A 19,965-nucleotide genomic window follows, 5' to 3' on the forward strand; every position below is an offset into this window, starting at 1 on the left:
ATAGCATTCAAAGCATACTGTTTTATTTAACTGAATTTGTAATTGGCCAATGGAATCGGCACTCTATTGATCCTTTTCAGAAGATACCATAGATTTTAGACACTGATCTGTAAGCTTCTTCAAATTAACCACCAAAACACTCCACCTTTTCTTACACTGAATAGAAGTCTTCCCATTTGCTTGTTGTGTGCTCTCCAAACTTGGTATTTAACAAAAGAAAAAGGGTGTCTGAATGTAGATGATTTTGGTTCCTACTTACACCAGTTTCCATCTGAGATAAGGCTAGATTTTGCTTTTACTGTTGTCAGTCAGTGCATATTTCATAGGATAGTGTGCCAGCCTGACTTGAATGATGGTGGGGTTTTGTGGTATTTCTTACTTCAGCTCACACAGGATTAAATTGTTTCTTCCTGTTTGAATAAGCACTCATGTTAGAACAGATTCGTGCTTAACTCTGAGTTAGGGAAGCATGTGTCAGTATTTCACTTGTGTCTCTTATCTCAGTAAAATATTAGGTTTGACGAGGTAAAGGTAGAAAATCGTAAAAGTGGGAAGAGGGAATCAAACATTAACAGTGTAGAAAAGCTGTTCAAGTACCACCCCATAATATATATTGTACTCGCAAGTTATTGGAACCTAGCTTGGTCAAAGCAATGACTTAATGTACTAAAGAAAATCAAAGAAAATCTTCCTCCCTGTGCTGCCCCTCCCCCCCCCCCCCTTTCTTTGGAAGATAACTCTGTTGTGAACATCACAGATGCATGATTAAATCTGGCATGCTTTGCTGGCTGTTATGTATTGCCTTCCTAAGAAAGGTCCTGGTTTTGCTGCATCACTCCTGAAAACTAAAATGCAGATGGTAGAGCTGCTTTTCTCAAGCATTCTTTGTGCCATGCTCAGCAGGACAACAAAAGCACCCACCTGCTCTGCAAGACCTGCCTAGGGAGGGATTTGGCTCTTTTTTGGGGGAAGCAATTGGGCCTGGCTGAAGGAAACCTCCTGTGGGGCAGGCACAAGGAGCTGGAGCTATTAGAGCTCCCAGAAGGAAGGTGCTCCAGCACCTCTGAGCTTGGTCCTGCTGGGGAGCTGCCCGGAGTGCCCAGGCTAATGGACTGTGGAAAGTGTAATAAATGATGGCAGAGGCTATGTGATTTGTTCAGAGTTCAGTAGTAGCCTTTAAATTTTAGACTAATTGAAGGGCTACCCTTCTCCATAGCCTCATCCTGGCTTTGGTAAGAACATTTGGACAGAATTGTTTAAAAGTTTGAAAAGCTGAGATTTCTAATAAGCAATTGTGAGATTGTGACTATCAGGAAGAAAAACCTGACATGAGAGAAACAGCAAGCTGGAGGGAAAGAAGTCAGCATGCTTACAGGCTTAGACATGGTGAGTGATTGAGGAACTGTGGCTACTCAAAGTATCTCTTGTGGAGTAAGAACATACTCTGCTACAGACTGCTGCCCTGCCTAAGTCTGAGGAAAAAAATGGATAAGTGAAAGGTACACAGCTATTGGTCAAAGATGATGATAATGTGATAAAGGTAAGGATAAATTCCAGCAGCATTCCAGGACAGAGATGAGCCAAGTTGCACTTAAGAAAACTATGGGAAGAAAAGCCAGTCTGAGAGGACTGCAGGTCATGGAAAGACAGGATAAAGAACAGAGACAGGTTTTATTCTCAAATTAGTTGTCATGTGTATGGTACAGAAAAATTCCTAATTGAAATGTCTCATTTCTTAAAGCTCACTGGATCTTTGACTCAGAAACCAACTTGGCTCCCCAGCTAAAGTTTGCCTATAAGCATTTAATTATATAATACTGAAATCTATATTTAGATCTCTAAATAAAAGTGACCTGGATTTGAGAGTCAGCTTCACCTGAAGTTTCTTTAACTCTGCAGAGAAGTCCACGAGTACAGCAATTTATAACCACTGAAAATTAGGCCACCTGGCAAGACACAGGGTGTTTTGTGAGTGGTACAGCTTATTAGGGTGCGACAGGATGAAGGCAGGACAATGAAAAAAAATAATAGATACATAATTTTTTTTGTTCTCATCCTTTGTCCTTCCACCTCTATGGTGCTGTTTTAAATGGCACCAGACTGTTGTTCACATCAAGAGAACTGTGACTTCAAAGTATAGCATTTATATATCAAAATATAGCATTAGCTTTCCTCCTTGATCCTTGATAAGCCCAACTACATCATGTTGTCATATTTGTGTGTGCATGTTTATATTAACATTGCACAGTTCAGATTGCTTTGTTAGTTGTGACTAAATTGAGTGATAGCTCTGAAAATCATCCATAAAGTCTGTGGCACTTTTCATTAAACCTTTTATATATATATATATATATATATATATATACACACAAACATATGTGGGTGCTTGTACATACATAGGTTTTTTTAACGTGCACATATACATACATATATATAGTTTAGGGATCATGTAATGTTGACAGAGCAAAAGACATGCTGCACTGAGCAAAGCAAAAAAGTTCCTTAGAAGGTTATGTGCTGTTGGGGTGTTTTTTAGCTTCACAAAACCTATTTTGAAGTGCCAGTGGTGGGGAAATGGTATCAGGCCTGAGCCCAGGGGTTTCTATGGCTTTCTGTCAGGAGTGCCTGAAGACCCAAGCATATGGGAAAAAGGAAAATCAGAATAAAATCACTGAGTTTTTTCTACGCTCATTGTTTTTTTTTCTGTCTCAGACAAGTCAGTACACTCTTCTCTCACAGGGACCTGGTTTCAGGCTGGGAAACAGGATGGAGCTGAAATTAATACATTTTCCAGTAACTTATTGCATACAAGTGTAGTTAGAAATTAGCAGAACACATTTCACTCCTTTCCTCTTAAATTGCTCGTTACCTCTGAGCAAGTGATCTTGGTTTTTATTTCCCAAATGAGATCAAAGAAAACTGATCTCCTTCCCTTTCTCCCTCTTTCTCTCCCTCCTCCCCGTTTGTCACCTTGTCCAAAAAATAGCAAAAGAAGGTACCTACAGGATTCAGGAGAACGGTGAGAAAGAGTTCACCTCCTTGGATACTTTTGTCCAGCTCCTGAGGACCCCCAGGATATTCCTTGTAAAAAATGGTATGAGTGAAAAGGCCACAGGTCTGTCGAGGGAGCACCTGAGAACAAAATAACAGCGCCATTTTGACATTAACTTCTTTTGCAAACTTAACCTGGCACAGCCACCCAAATCCCTCCATCAACTCAAGGAAACAAAGCTGCAACCCTTTCTGCCTCTGTACTCTGATGTGGCTATTCGAGGTCTCCTCTGGGCCTTCTGTGCTCTTGTGGTAAACAAGCATGTCCCTGCAGATGTGGAGGTTTCCAGATGCCAGGTCTGAAAAGTTGTGACACACGTGTTGAGCGTTCATACAGACTCTTTTATTGAGCTCATGAACTCATCGTGTTTGTTTACTGGCTTGTTCAAGAGGAAGAAAACAAAAAGCCAAACCTTTCTTTCCCTCAGCAAGGTTAGTTTATTTGCAGATAAATAGTGCTTCCTGGTCATCTTTGCTATCTCAGACCACTCATCTTACTGTTCTTGAGACAATGAACTGAATTTGTACTCAGGGCTTCAGACCACAAAAGACCTGTTGCTTCATACTTTCCTCAGTCCTGGAAACCATACTGAGCCCTCATTCCTGTTTGTGAAATGTCTACAGGAATGGGGGGATGCTTGTGTGAGAGCACAGGCCAGATCCAGGCCAGCTTCCCATCACCTCAGGAGCTGAGAGGCTGCGTGTCTCTGAAAACAAATTTGTCTTGGAGAGCTAGATAGGTTGGTTACATTAGTACCCAGGTACTATCAAAGGGTTGTGGTCAAGTAAAGATAGCAACTGTCAGGGCTTACAGGTATTGCCTAATCCCTGCAGAGACGTAATTCACCTGGGGAAGGCCTTTGGTTTCCCTCCAGTCAGTGTTTTCATTTTTCTAGTCAGTTAAAAGGACAAAAACCCCTACTCTGAGCAGAGCATTTTCATATGTGTGTAAATGCACAGCTGAATTTGAGTCCACTCCAACAGTAATGGGGCTCTTTGCAGTAACTTCTTGGTTTTGATTAAGACATTCCTTTTGTCTTGTTCAGGGAATCATAATTTTGACTTTGGATGCATAGGCAATACTCAAATCAGCCAGGAATATAAGCATCCTGGGACTGCAGTTATGCATGTTCAGTTCTTGTGTTTTACCAGCTATAGGGCTGCAGTTGGCTGGTAAGTCAGGCCAAATAGTTTTGTACATTTTCCTGCCTTTCATGCAGTTGAAGCATGTATGTGAGGAGCCTTTTCTCTTCTCACACAAATGGATGGCCTGGAGGAGTCAATCGTGTCTCTGGCCCCTGGCTCTGGGAGTTTCCAAGGCAAAGCGCAGAAGGAATTCTCAGCCTTGGAGAAGTGTTATACTTGCTGGAGGAGATTGCTCACAACTGCTCACCTTCCTTCCCAGCTGGTGGGTTCCTAATCCTTTCATGCATAAAGATGAACCAGAGCTTGAAACATAGGTCTTAGGCAGTTTAATGAATTTCAAAATATGCATTTATAACTCGGTTGGCAGTTGATGGAACTACAAGTACATTCACTTTCTGAGGTTTACATTTGCAGTTGCCCGAGTTATGTGATTTTTTTTTTTTTTAAGTGGCTGCATAATAAATACACTATTTTGCATCCTTACAAATCCTTGGTCACAGAGAATTTTAATGATTGCTGTAAAACTTGAAGCATTTGGTAAAAATAGCATACTTTTGAGTCACTTAAAGTACTATTGCTATGAAGCATGGAAATGCAGTGTACCATGATGCCATTGTGGATGAAGCCCCGTCTGTACCGTGCAGGCTTCAGGTGCGGGTATTCTTCTGTGCTGGTCACTTGGATGTGCCAAACCTTCTTCCAGGCCTCGTAGAGTTGGATGTGAACTGGGTAAACCCCAGAGTGGTGCGGAGCCACCGCGTATCCCATGCCAGTTGGTATGCCATGCTCCTGCAACACAGGAGAGAGAGGAATACATTTTGGAACAGAAAAGGAACATGTAATTATTCAAAGCTTACTTCCTGCAGACAGCTGGAAAGCTCTTGTCCTTGGGCAAACTTGTATCTGTTAATATGTAGCACAAGCTAAAAATGGGAGAGAGATGAAGGGAACTGGAATTACAGTTCGATAGCTGTGGAGTGAGAAATAATCCTTTTGGATTTTGTTGCGTTGCTGTTACATGGGATAGGTTTGCCTGCCTGTTCATTATATACTGTTACTAAGGTATCAAACAGCATTAGAGGAGTTAACAGATGGAAAAAATAGTTGCAGTAACATACAGGATTTTTTGTTTCCTGTTTCTGGAATATAAGCAAGATTCTTTCCTGATTCAATTAATAAATAGATAAATATCCCTCGTAGCTTCTGAATCCGGTTATATTTTTCCTATGATATTAAGATAGTAGCAAAAAAAAGCTGGACTTTGACTGACATATTTTTCATTTCATAAATATTTCACTCCATTTCTATGAGGAAACATGGGCATTCTCATGAATATAATCTATAGGTTATCTTGAAAATATCTTCCAATGGCACAAAGACATAGTTAATATGCAGGCAGAGAGAATTAGGGAAGAAGCTTAACTGTGGGCATGCTGAGCATGTTTCTTTCACTGCTGATGTTCTCTTGTTCTTTGTTCTGTTCCTCATCCCTTCTGCTCCCAAGTCAGTGTGGGCTCTCTGAAAAACCCCATCTGATGAAGAGGGCTGATTACATCTATAGACCAGGATATATTTAAAAGTGAGCAGAGTATTTCAAGTTTAAGCTTCATATGAAAATGAGGTAATTAGTTTAATTGAGTTGAGTGACTGTTCAGAGATGCATCTAGTGTCTCTTACCAGCTACTGGCATGAAGGACGATTGCGGTCTGCCTCTTCTGCCAAGGCTGGTTTCCAGCAGGTCCAGCCAAAGCCCTTTTCCACTTTCTCACAGCATTTCCAGGTTGCAAGAGGGTCCCACAGCTGTGGCTCTTACAGGATCCCTTCCCACACTCTGGGTGTTAACTGAATTAATTTTACTCCCAGTACTACAGGATACCTCAGCTGTTTCCTATTCATGTAAAATTGATGTTCAGAAGGAAATAGCTAAAATGAGAGATTATGATTTTTTATGTTTTTTTTTCTGTCCTTCCTCTTGCCCACATTATCCAAGAACCATTGATTAATTCCAGGAACAGCAGGTGCTGCTGGGCATCTTCAAGTACTTTGCAAGGAAAGCATTGTGGTTCTTTGACAAAAAAAAAGTTAAACCTGTAAGCCACACTTGTTTGTCCATCACATAATGCAACCAACTTAAAATTATCTGTTCCTTATTAATAAAGATCTTAGGTTACTGTCTGATCTTGAAAAAAAAAAAAAAAGACACCCAAACTCATGATTTTTAATTTACTGAGAACAAAATGTAATTTCTGCTTATTAATGTTGTTAACTGCCTGAAAGGCATGAGTCAGTTTAAGGGTGAAATGAGATGTGTTAATCACTCTTTTCTCTATTGTTTTTCTACGAATGTATATAAGGGAAAAAACTGTATCTAAACGTTTCTGACAAATCTAGCTATTTATTACTCTGCCCAAGTAACTGATGATGGTCATGCTGTCAAATACACTGTGCTAACTGAAGTATACTGTATTAACTGGAATCTCCAAACCTTAACCAAGCCTGTGTTAGGGATATACAGACACATAATGTAAGGCAGATGTGTTCTGAGCTAGAGAATGAACACTGCTCTGAATGATATGTCTGTTTTGCATGGACCAAAACGTGAAAAATCCTGTGTTTCTACTTCCTTTTTGCTGCTGGTATTGCCATAGCAACAGAATGGTGACATGGTAATCTGCCATTCACAAATATATTAAGGCACCTTTTCATAAGTTCTTAATAGAAAGAGCTAATTAGCCTCTGAATAACACTTACACACTACATAGTTCAGCATACAAATCTGTATCAGTCACTCAGATACTCAATGTGACCTTAAGAAGAAACAACTACCAAATAATCAGATTTTCTTCGGTCAGTTCTGTGTTCAGTTTACTCAGGTAAATGAAATATTTTGTGTCCTCTTTTAGTGATTTCTGTTGCTTTCTCTCCTTTCTTCCTCTCATTTTGTTATTAAATTTAGTTTGGGATTGAGACCTAACATGTTACAGGAGGAGTGTACATTGGAATCTAAGCCATTGAGCAGAAACAGGAGATACTTATACGAAGTATGTTTTCTTATCTATTCTACTGAACAAGATTTTACATTAAAGACTTCCTTTAAAAAAAATAAAAAATTCAAAAGTTTTGTGCATGTATTTGTCTACTTTGGAAAATTTCTGAACCATTCTGTCAATGAAAGCAGCAGTGTTATGTATGTTCCTTTACATGCTTAAGCTGGGACCACAGAGCCAATGATTTTGGACAGCCTAAATTTGTATTCCCATTTCACTTGTGCATGGGAATTTAAATGACAGTATAAGCTGAAGCTGCAGCAGTGTATTGGACAAGTTCAACATTAGAGAAGAATCTCTGTTGCAACCAGTGGGATGCAGGGACATAGATAGTTAAAAGAGTTATTGCATTTTTAGCAGGAAATTCCCCAAGTTGTCTCTACTTCCCATGCATTGGTTTGTTTTGTGATGCAGTCTGGGAGCACACCACCTGCCTTCTTTTAAGGGCTAGACAGACTAGAGTATGCTCTTCATGAGTACACCTCATGTCCTCAGGCACCAGTGAGATTGTGGTAGGTGGATCAGACTAAAACCCACTCGAAACAATCTTCTCCTGATGCCTGCATGTGGCCACACTTCTGGCCAGTGCAATCATACTGATGCACCCAAACCAGAGAAGCTAGAATTGGAAACTCATACTGCTGCCAAGGCAGCCTGGATCATCTTTGCTCCCTTCAAAGTTCCCATGAGTAGGACTGGTACTTTTATGGGGGATCTAAATGGCTGAAGCAATCTGCCAAGACTGCTTCTCTCTCTCAATTATCAGCTTGGTTCAAGCAAGTGAAGATTTACTTGAAACTCCTAACCTGTTTTGACCTCTTTCTTGTTTATACAGCAATGAGCTGTGATTGCCATGAGTCAGCATGTGCTGTGTGTGCTTTTGTGTTTGTGGAAAACCCCCTCTGCTAGGGAAAAGGCAGGTAATGCAGAATGAACACTGGTCTCCAGAAGGAGATATATCCTCAGTAAGTAAGTTTGCATTCCTGTAGCAGTTTTTCTGTGAGCGCATGTTGGAAATGTGAATAAAAAGCATCCTGTGTAAGACTGACTATTTATATTACCAGGAACATGCCTTAGTCGTCGTGGGGGACTTTAATTACCCCGATATTTGCTGGAAGACTCACACAGCCAGTCATTCACAGTCTAGGAGGTTCCTCGAGTGCATTGATGATAATTTCTTAATGCAAATGGTGGACGTACCAACTAGGGGAGCAGCGCTGCTAGATTTAGTACTCGCCAACAAGGAGGGTTTGGTCGAAGTGGTGACGGTCAATGGCAGCCTTGGCTGCAGTGACCATGAGATGGTGGAGTTTAGGATCCTGTGTGGGAGGAATAGAATACCTAGCAAAGCCACAGTTCTGGATTTCCGAAGGGCCAACTTTGGCCTCTTCAGTCAACTGCTAAGGGAAGTCTCATGGGAAAGTGTACTAGGCGGTAAAGGGGCTCAAGATAGTTGGTTAGCATTCAAGGACCGCTTCTTCCAAGCTCAGGATCGGAGCGTCCCAATAAGTAGGAAGTCAAGTAAGGGATCTAGGAGACCGGCGTGGTTAAACAAGGAGCTGCTGGGCAAACTCAAGTGGAAAAGGAGAATCTATGGATTATGGAAGGAGGGGCTGGCCGCTTGGGAGGAATATAGGACAGTTGTTAGAGGATGTAGGGAGGCAATTAGGACAGCTAAGGCCTCCTTGGAACTCAATCTTGCTAGTCGGGTTAAAGACAATAGAAAGGGCTTCTTCAAATACATAGCAAATAAAACTAAAACAAGAGGCAATATAGGCCCACTGCTGAACGAAGTGGGTACCCTGGAGACAGAGGATATAAAGAAGGCAGAGGTGCTGAATGCCTTCTTTGCCTCTGTCTTTACTCCTGCAGACTCTCCCCGAGGGCCCCGGATTTCTATAGCCCCAGAAGGAGTCAGGACAAAGGAGGAGTTTGCTTTGGTAGATGAGGATTGGGTTAGGGATCAGCTATGCAAACTGGACATCTGTAAATCGATGGGTCCGGATGGAATGCACCCACGGGTGCTGAGGGAGCTGGCGGAGGTCATTGCTAGGCCACTTTCCATCATCTTTGGTAAGTCATGGGAAATGGGCGAGGTGCCTGAGGATTGGCGGATGGCAAAGGTCACACCAATCTATAAGAAGGGCAAGAAGGAGGACCCGGGTAATTATAGACCGGTCAGCCTTACCTCCATCCCTGGAAAGATGATGGAACAACTTATTCTTGACTCCATCACTAGGCATATCAAGGATGAGGGGGTCATTAAGAACAGCCAACATGGTTTTATGAGGGGGAAGTCATGTATGACCAACCTTATAGCCTTCTATGAGGAAGTGACTAGGTGGAGGGATGATGGTAGAGCGGTAGATGTGGTTTTTCTTGATTTCAGTAAGGCATTTGATACTGTCTCCCACAGCATCCTCATAGATAAGCTGAGGAAGTGTGGGCTTGACGATCAAGTAGTGAGGTGGATCGAGAACTGGTTGAAAGGAAGAAGGCAGAGAGTTGTGGTCAATGGCGCAGAATCTAGCTGGAGGTCTGTGACTAGTGGAGTTCCTCAGGGGTCGGTGCTGGGACCGGTGCTGTTTAATATTTTCATCAATGACCTGGATGAGGGAACTGAGTGCACCCTCAGCAAGTTTGCTGATGACACAAAACTGGGAGGAGTGGCTGACACACCAGAGGACTGTGCTGCCATTCAGCGAGACCTGGACAGGCTGGAGAGTTGGGCGGGGAGAAACTTGATGAAATTTAACAAGGGCAAGTGTAGAGTCTTGCATCTGGGGAAGAACAACCCCATGTACCAGTACAGGTTGGGGGTTGACCTGCTGGAAAGTAGTGAAGGGGAAAGGGACCTGGGGGTCCTGGTGGATAGGAGGATGACCATGAGCCAGCAATGTGCTCTTGTGGCCAAGAAGGCAAATGGCATCTTAGGGTGCATTAGAAAGGGAGTGGTTAGTAGGTCAAGAGAGGTTCTCCTCCCCCTCTACTCAGCCTTGGTGAGGCCGCATCTGGAATATTGCGTCCAGTTCTGGGCCCCTCTGTTCAAGAAGGACAGGGAATTGCTTGAAGGAGTCCAGCGCAGAGCCACAAAGATGATTAAGGGAGTGGAACATCTCCCTTATGAGGAGAGGCTGAGGGAGCTGGGTCTCTTTAGCTTGGAGAAGAGGAGACTGAGGGGTGACCTCATCAATGTTTACAAATATGTGAAGGGTAGGTGTCAGGATGATGGAGCTAGGCTTTTTTCAGTGATATCCAGTGATAGGACAAGGGGCAATGGGTGTAAACTGGAACATAGGAAGTTCCACGTTAACATCAGGAAGAACTTCTTTACTGTAAGAGTGACAGAGCACTGGAACAGGCTGCCCAGGGGGGTTGTGGAGTCTCCTACACTGGAGATATTCAAGGCCCGCCTGGACAAGTTCCTGTGTGATGTACTGTAGGTTACCCTGCTCTTGCAGGGGGGTTGGACTAGATGATCTTTTTAGGTCCCTTCCAACCCTTGGGATTCTGTGATTCTGTGATTCTGTGAACTTGTCTGACACAAAACCCCCAGCTTATGATTGCATCAAGTATTACAAGTCCCTGTTGAAATGCAGTGACAAATAAAAGGAAACAAAACCTCAACCTGTTATAACACAGCTGGCATTCTTGTTCTTAAAGGTCGATGCTTTACAGAAACATCTAGCATTGGCCATTGTCAGAGAAAAAATAAAACGGCAAGCTTTTACAGTTCCATGATTCTATGATTTTAATTTCTTAAATCTCATGACTACTGTAGATCTTTTCCCACAGCCAGTTGAACTGCAGGATTTCCCTTGGTGTAAAGACTTTTATTAGATGAAAGAGTTACCAATAGAAACTCAGATAAATTTGCTAAAACTTTTGATTTTGTCCAACAACAGGGGGTAGAGTAAATGCAGTACTTAAAAGATGTTACCTTCTGAAGTTAAAAGCTTTGTATAAGCTTTGCATATTTTTAGTACTGGAATTTATTTCTAATATTGATGCACATGGGTGAGATTTCCTATAAGAAATACTGTATTACTCTGCCAGTTTAAAATACTTTTTAAAGTTTTTCTCATTTGGTAAATAAATTTGCTACTTTCTTGCTTGTCAACACTCACAATGTTGTATTTTATCCTTTATGGATGTATGTCTTTTGTTCTCAAGGGCTACATTTCTGGGTAATTTTTATTGAATAAATATTACAGCCTTCAATTCCTTTTAAATCAATTCTAATCCCTAAAAATGTGTTGAAAAGCTCTCTAAGCTAGACAAGATGGTTCAGCAAACGTGGTGATTGCTATTGAGATGACGGGGCTCTGTGTGTTGTTGGTATTTGCTTTCACCTAGCAGACAGTACAAGGGATCTTAACTATACAGGCTTTCTGGTGTTGGTGCTGGATCCAGGATTGCCTTGAACATGAGAAAAGCCATCTTTTCATTCTTTTCATTAGTCTTACATAGAAGCCTCCCAGATATTGCCATGATTCCTGTTCTAGACTTGCTTTGCACAGCAGCAGACTACCAAGAGGCAGGGAAGATGCTGGGGTTTAAGATCTTAGGTTTCTGAGGATGTGAAATGAAGAAAGGCAGTCCAGCATGGCAGAAGCTTTACATGGCTCAGAAACACATAGACTCTGCATCCCTCTGGTACCAAATGAATCTGGAAGGTAAAGGCAGTCTTAGAGATATGCTGTCAGAGCACGCTCTTGATAAGGAAAAAAGTACTAATGGACTATTTCAGAAGTATCTTAAGGTTAGGCAAAATAAATCTCATCCTGCCTGCAAAGTACGGTGTTATCCTATATATGCAGACAATTTACAAAACATTTTTAGAAGCAATCTCTAGTGGGCATATCTCCTTCCCAACATTAACTACAGATATTATTGATGGGACAAATTGGACTCTCTTTTCATCACATGTAAATACTTTGCCTTTGCTATGTGGTCACTGGTCTTCATATTCTTGGTATTTAACTGGTATATTAAAAGCTTATTTCTTTGTGGTTGGGGCAGCTCAAAAGGAAGGGAAGAGGAAGTTCTTCCTTTTAGGCAGAGGAAGTGCTGATGTGCATCAGTAGTTGGTTTATAAACAGACGATTGAAGCCAAGGAGGGTTACTAGGCAAGTTCCAAATTAATTTGTTTTGTATATGTCTTTCATTACTTCCTATCAGATCACAGCTGTCTTTTTAGTCGACGATAGTTTTTGTCTATTTCTGCCATGCTTTGGGCACATGTGGGCCCAAATGGGCGCAGAAGATAATCATGTAGCAAGCAAATCGAGGGACAAAATAATGAGCTACATGCTTTGTCTTCAATGTATTCTACTTGGTTTTGTCGGATAAGGAAGTACAAAATGGGAGAGGAAGGATATCTTGTGATTAAAGGATGACAGTGAAAACTTGGTTTGTTTTGGTTTTGGGATATGTACTATCAGATACTTCTGTTTGTGCAGTCCATTTACCTATGTGTATTGACTGCATTGCCTATAAACAAGGAGAATAATATGTGAGATACCGGTTTGCAAAATGTAATCTAAGGCTTAATCCATTAGTGTCTTTGGAGGATTTGGGAATCTTCTTATAGAAATAAAAACCCAACCACTCCCCTACCTCCCCCACCCCACCCCAAAAAAAAGAAAAACAAAGAAACAAGAAGCAAAAAAACCCACAAACCAACAAAAGCCCCAAAATATTGCTAGTCAAATCCAGCTGATAATTAAAATAGATGTTATTTGACATTTCCTTAGCCGGGCTCTAGAGCATATAACCGTATTCATCTTCATCAGGGACTGTAGCAATAGGACAAGGGCTAATGGGTTTAAACAGGGGAAGTTCAGGTTAGGTGTAAGGAAGAAGTTCTTTACTGTGAGGGTGTTGAGGCACTGGAACAGATTGCCCAGAGAAGTGGTGAATGCTCTATCCCTGGCAGTGTTCAAGGCTAGAGCCTTGGGTGACATGGTTTAGTGTGAGGCATCCCTGCCCATGGCAGGGGGGTTGGAACTGGATGATCTTAAGGTCTTTTCCAACCCTGACTATTCTAGGATTCTATGATCAACGTAAATTAGATGACACTCGGATAGCAAAGTTCTGGATAGTCTGCAACTCTAACACAGTTAAAATCTTGTTCCTCTGAGAAGAGATTTGACAGCAAGAGCTGTGGGAATGGGGCTCTGCATGCGGCAGCTTTGGGGCCTGTCACTCAGGCATGTGTAGACAAGGATTTTGCCAGGCAAAACTTCCCATGCTTCCTGCTGGATCCAGAGCAGTTGGACAAGAACATTTATGGAAAATGTGAGAAAGTCTCTTCCTTGCACCAACGAGACATGAACCAGTAGAAATGATAAATATCTTAGTACCACATAAAACAGAATCATTTGGAGGGCTCTTGCTAAAGGCAGTTTCCTGGTTCTCAAGCAATTTACATGTAAGGGAATCCTTTAAAGGCTGTTGATTTTACAAAGCCCCAGTTACACAAAGGTATACACATCTGCACTGAAAGCAAGACAATTAGATGCTGATTAGCAATTCTATTGCTAATAAATTCTATTTAGCATATTTATATATTCATATTAATATTAATAACATTAATGATATTTATTATTTATGAATATTAATTAATATTCTTATCAATATTCATAATATTATCATATTTATCTATTTAGCTATTCTATCTAGCAATTCTATTGCTAATAACCAAAACTATTTAGACATCTGATTTCTACATGTATCTTGTGACACGGGCTTCCGGCAGGCTGCAATTGTAAGCCCCCGTTTTCTAGAGCGTCATTACAAGGTATGAATATATCCATGTAAAACAGAACGACGTCTTTTCTTTAGCTGCATCTGTAACACCTCTATTTCTTGCCTCTGTTCAGCAGCCTGTATGTGTACTCAAGCTCCTGCAAACCAAAGATTATGCATACAGTGTAAATACAAGAGGCAGTAACAATTATGGGTATGTACATTTATAGCTCTGTGTGATAATACTCATTAAATACTACTTCAGGTGAACTGGCTTGTTTCATGGAAGGACATCCCTCTCATGAAACCATTTCCCCCAGTGACAAATGTTAACCCCAAGTCTGATGCTGTCTTGCATGGAGAAACTGCTGATTGTGAAGGGATTTGGGTGCAGGTTTCAGGACAGTGTGATTTGTTTTATCTTTCTTCGAAAATGATACAGCCAGGAGGTGCCAACAGGTCTTAAACAAACAGAATTTTGTTGTAGTATTTGGGATCTTGAAACAACCTTTACTGTACTTCCCAGGTATAATTACATGCTCTCCCACCCTGTTACCTTCTTACCCATGTTTAAAATAAATGAATGAAGAAATGCCATGCCAGGTGAAGAATTAATGTAATCATATTTCCAATTAATTGCAACTTTCCTTACAGCAACACAAAATGTCTGTACCTGCAGCTACAACTTGAGGTGGGAAGATATAGTCAAACGGGAAATGCAAGAGAAAATGGCATCAGCATCAAGCTGTGTTTCCCTGAGTGAAATACTAATTAAATATCATAGAGCATGAATAGAACATGTTTAACAAAAGCACACGTATGTATTGTTCTAGATCTCTAATTGAAATTTGGATCCACACTGTGAACTCAAGGAATAATGAAAAGGGGTTTGCTTGAACTCTGGAGGACTTGTGGAAGTGCAGCTGTAGAACAGAGTTTCTTTCCCAAATAAGACATGACGCTGAGGATGAGAAAGCATGGGAGGATGCAGAACTACTGTGGAGTCTCTGATAAGTGACAGGAAGGTTGTCATAGTGGGAAGATAAATTTCTCCCACAGAGAGAATTCCACAGAAAGCCTTTTGAAAATAAATGTTCTCAGAAATAATTTTACAGCTGATATAGATTTAAGGTTAAGAAGTTGGTGCAACCCCTGTCCAAACATTAGCAGCAAATAAAACAGTAATAGCAGCAGCCTTTCATAGACATTAGCTCCATATTTATAAGCACCCTAAAGAGCCTCTACTCTTCAGTGATCACAGGGACATGGGCTTTATCTTTCTGTAGTTGAGGTTGCAAAGAAATTCTATTACAAGCCCTGTTTTCAGGCTATGTTATAGATTTTACTCCAAAAGGTGGTTTGACCTAGAGGACTTCATGCTCCCTGAAAATAGGAGGAGAATTTCCCCTCAGGTTTAAAGATGAATGGACTGTGTATTTTTGAGATAGAGACTATTTAAAAAACTACTCTTGCATTTAAAATCCCAACTGTATTTGGGTCTCTGGGCCAGGCTACACAAAAAACATGAACAGGCCATGCTGGTAATGAAGGCTGACAGTAAAACAGAACTGTAGACAGAAAAAGAAGTCTGTGCTAACAGTGCCTCTGTACTAACTCCCTGGAAAACAGATAATTGGAAGGGGGGAAATATGACAAGAAGAGTAAACAGCTGAGCCATTTTTCATGAGTTTTATTTAAAGGTTGTTAGGAAAATATTTTTGTAAACAAAGGAATAAATTGCCTCCAACTGCTTGTTCAGGCAGCTGCCTTGGCTCACATGAGGGATGGGAGGAAGGGGTAGCTGCTGGCTGGCCTTTGCAAGCTGAGGTTTGGTTTCCCTAAGCAGCAGAGAAAGCCCTGCTGTGTCACTCTGTTCTTCAGAGTGGCTCTGGTTGCTTGGCATGTCTATGCCTTCTTAGAGACCACACAGTGCCTTTTCCAAAGAGAGCATTTGCAGGTTTCAGGTTTTCTTTGTCATGCTCAATAAGCAAGGAGGATTATCCTGAAAGGACTCTAAATGGTACAGGTACTCTGAGCTCTCGGTAACGCTGAGAGGATAGCTCTTGTAAGTTAACAACCCAGATGAACAAAAATGAAACTTTATCTGTCAATATCAGCAATAGGTTAGCTATGTAAAAAGCATATTTTTCAAGCAGGTCATCTAAAAAAAAAAGCCCAGTGAAATTCAGCAGCTTCACTTCCTTGTTTCATTAGCTTTAAGATTTCTCACAAACTATATACAACACAACATTTAGGGTTCACTGTAACTTTCTCCCTTTCCTATTGAGTATATTTGAGGAAGCCGATAACCTGTGTATAAATCCCTTCCTAAAGCTTAAAATGCCAGCTGATATCTGCTTAGATTTCTCTGTTTCTGATCCCTGTGGTCTTGCAAAGGTGCTTGCGTAAAGGGCTGCTACCTCTCCAGAAAGGCCCTGTCAGTGAATAAATATAAGACAAAATTCAGCCCAAGTTTTAGTCACAGAAAGGCTTTTTGGGGGCTGTCTTTCCAATCTTGCAGCCTTATTTGTATATCTATGTAAACATATTTCTACTTATAATATAGATAAACATAAAAACAGCTTGGAAAGCATAACTGTAATATGTCAAGTTATCCTAGTGAGCCTTTTGGTAACTTTTACTCACTATTGCAAATTCTCTGTTGAGGATCATCTGCTCCACCAGTGACGACTCATTGTGGAAGAGGTGAGGTTGCATGTGACTCCACATATGGGGAAACCACCAAAATTCATCCACAGATCTCAACAGCAGGTCATCACCTTCATCTTCCTCCTCAGTCCCTGCAAAAGAAAGGAAAAGTAACAACAGAAAAGCCCGTAATTGTTTTTTAAACACAGAAGAAGCCACCATAAAACCTATGTCCTTGGCCTGGACGTGTCAGTGTTCCTGGCATGGTGTTAACTGACAGTAATTCTAACAAGAATTAGCTTTCAAGGGCTGATTGTTGTGCTGTGTAGCATGCCAGGAGCATTTAGAAGTTCAGGTTCCAATGGAAATTGGAGATCGGATGGACTTGTACCCACTGGTACCCTGCTTTGGTCCTGCCGGACACTGCATAGTTGTAGCTGGACAAGGCGGCATCCCGGAGAACTGTGTGCCAGTTAGAGAATACTTTAGGTTGGAAAAAACCTTAAAGGTCATCAAGTACAGCCCTAAAGCTAAACTAAACCGCTAGGTCCACCACTACGCCATGTCTCCAAGTGCCACATTTACATGTCTTTTAAATACCTCCAGGGTACTGGGCCTCTTCCCTGGGCAGCATGTTCCAGTGCTTGACAACCTTTTTTTATGAAGATAAGCTGAAGATAAGCTGCTCTGGATGTGAATAGAAAGCACTTAGCTAAAATATAAACAGTTATTTGTATATTTATAGACAAAGGAATATTACATAAAACCAGTCTGATTTTTTGGTGTTATTTTTTTATTTTTTATATAGTGTCTGTGATCTTAGAAAACCAACAAACTACATTTTCTATATTTGCTTTAATTTAATGTCATACTATCTCTTATCACCATAACCTGACAACTTGGCTTTAACAGGACAAAAGAGTGTCAGGAATATTCATGCTGGTTGTCAGGTCTGAGAGTGGTGATTTTTTGAAAACTGGCCAGAAGATGACAATCAATCAAGTATTTAAAAAGAAACAAATGCATACATCTGTTGTTTTCTGGTTTGTCCAGACAATAATGTCACTGTCAAATACAAAATACAGGAATAAGGAAAACATATGGGTAAAAATGAAATCTTATCAATGCCAAGCACTTCCCCCAACCCATAGCTACTCTAATATTAGCCTCAATAAATTGAAATCTGATAATTTCTGGTGAAGTGTAAAACACGTTGGCAATAGTTTCTAAATACAATGAAGTGGAAGACATGAAGCTGTAATGTCAAAGGGGTTCCAAATGTTGTTTCCTATGCATCTGCATTCAATATTTAGCCAGGTTTAATCTTTAAGTAAAACCAGTAAAAACTCCTCTGTTAGTGAAGAGTATCTGCTTCAGGCAGAAGCAAGCATGTGTGGTTAGAACAAAGAAAACCTTCCATTTGTGAAATGATACAATGCTGCTTCCAGCATCTGCAGACAGGTGTCTGCAGCACTTGTTTAAATTAGGAAGGCAAAGTTACATTTCATTAACTTCACCCTGAAATTATTCAACAATATTCAGTTTATTAGCAGCCTTCCCCCTTGTTCCTTTATTATTTAAATGTTTTCTTTTAGCTTCAGTTAAAGAAATAATTGTCAGGAGCAGTCTACTGATGCAAACACAGATATCTTGTCTTCTTACAAGCCTTTCAGTGCTTTGCAAAACTCATTGGCAAGGAATGTTTCATGGATATCACTGTTTACTTTTGTGGCACGAGGCAGGAATGTACAGAGGTGGCTCTTCCGTGCATTCACTCCAACTCTGTTGTTTTTTTTTTTTCACTTTGGCAGTGGTTTTTGAAGAGTGCTACTACACAAGCAGAACATTACTTTGAAACTTTCTCCTGGTGTCACTGAATCACTTTACTCCCCTCTTTGCAGCACTCTGCAAGTTCTAAGCAAGTTGCTCCAACTGATGGGAGCACTGCTGGAAAGAGAAAACAACCTTGTTTACTAGGTAATCCTTTATTGAAAAAAAAAAGGACAGATAGCTTGCTCCTTTTGCAAACATCTGCTCCTTTGTGCAAGACTTCTTGTGCACAATGTGCCTGGGGGAAGAAATTTAACATAGGCTTTCAAAATAGGACAGAAGAGAAAGGAATTAGGAGTATGTGAAGCCGTTAAAGATCTCTTTGGTAACCCAAAGGTAGAAAACTGACAGGAGGAGTGAAGAGAATAAAACAGAATATTTGAAATATATGAAAAGCCACAATCACCTGACTTAAGATTTAGGCTGAAGTATAATCTAGTGCCTTATTAACATTTGGAGTACAGTATGGTTCTTGAAATAATTTCAGTATTAAAAACTATATTTTAAAATCTTATTTTTCCTACTAATTTCTTTGTAAAATTAGATACAACTAATCAAACTTGTCACTCTGTTTTACAGTAACAAAAATAAAACAAGATAAAGCATAACACTTTTGAATTTAAAGAAAAACAGCCACACCCTTCCACCCCCCATAATAGCAGAGCTGAAATCGAATGGTTGGAAGTTTAACGTTTGGTGGTGGTGTTGCTTTTGAGGATAATTTTCTACACAGGCCTTTAAAAAGAGTGTTGTTTGATCTTATAAATGTTTAATTAGTGTTATTTCAAAAAAATTCATACCAAAGTTTAATGGAGCATTTAGTGAGTACTAATATTGTTTAAATATTTTATCCCAATCCTTATTCAGAGTATCGGAGGCAAAACAAGGGATTTTGAAGTTTTAATTTCTTGTGCAGTCAACATTCTTTATGTAACTTTCCATCTTCATTTTAATGTAAAATCTGAAAAATGCAGAATACCTACAAGCAAGGAGGTGAACATGTATGTGTTTTGAGATGCACTATGCACTTTACACAGGTATGTAACAATTCAAAGTTTATTTGCACATAATAAATGATCCCTTATTTTAAAACTTCATCCATAACTTGGACATCTCATTTGAGCTCAAAACTGAAACTAAGTTTGAAGTTGCTATCAATAACCTTACAAATCTTAAATGCAAATCCAGAGAACATTTTAATTTCTGTTGCCACTGCATGAACAAGTAGAAACATGTTTGCTAGAACCGCATAGCTAGTAGGGTCTGCTCAGTTTTTTGCTAATAGCGTTATGCCTACAGTGCGTAGTTCACCAGTGGCACAGAAGGATGTGGTGGTGGTGAGATGATGAGCAGTGAGGCTGATGTGTCAGCTATTGTAGTTATGTGCAGGCATACCAACTGGGATTGGTATTTGTAGTACATATGTCAGCAACATCTTCTGATAGAAATGTAAAACTTTAATCTGCCAACACATTCCCACACTTGTCTCCCT

The 19,965-nt window shown here is 40.4% G+C and overlaps 1 protein-coding gene across 8 annotated transcripts in view; it reads right to left on the reverse strand.

Annotated features, from left to right (window-relative positions):
• The window catches only part of LOC136017777 (bifunctional heparan sulfate N-deacetylase/N-sulfotransferase 4-like), a 115,619-nt gene that overhangs the window by 48,437 nt on the left and 47,217 nt on the right, over nucleotides 1-19,965 (reverse strand). For all 8 annotated transcript variants that reach the window (XR_010614083.1, XR_010614078.1, XR_010614088.1 and 5 more), the window contains exons 4-6: nucleotides 16,641-16,795; nucleotides 4,801-4,986; nucleotides 3,004-3,132 (exon numbers count right to left, since the gene is read on the reverse strand). Coding sequence is in view for 2 of the 8 variants with exons in the window: in XM_065686383.1 (XP_065542455.1) it covers nucleotides 3,004-3,132; nucleotides 4,801-4,986; nucleotides 16,641-16,795 (470 nt within the window). In the remaining 6 variants the exon portion in view is untranslated. The remainder of the gene's footprint in view (nucleotides 1-3,003; nucleotides 3,133-4,800; nucleotides 4,987-16,640; nucleotides 16,796-19,965) is intronic.

The sequence above is a fragment of the Lathamus discolor genome, chromosome 1, assembly GCF_037157495.1.
Source record: "Lathamus discolor isolate bLatDis1 chromosome 1, bLatDis1.hap1, whole genome shotgun sequence".
NCBI lineage: Eukaryota > Metazoa > Chordata > Aves > Psittaciformes > Psittacidae > Lathamus > Lathamus discolor.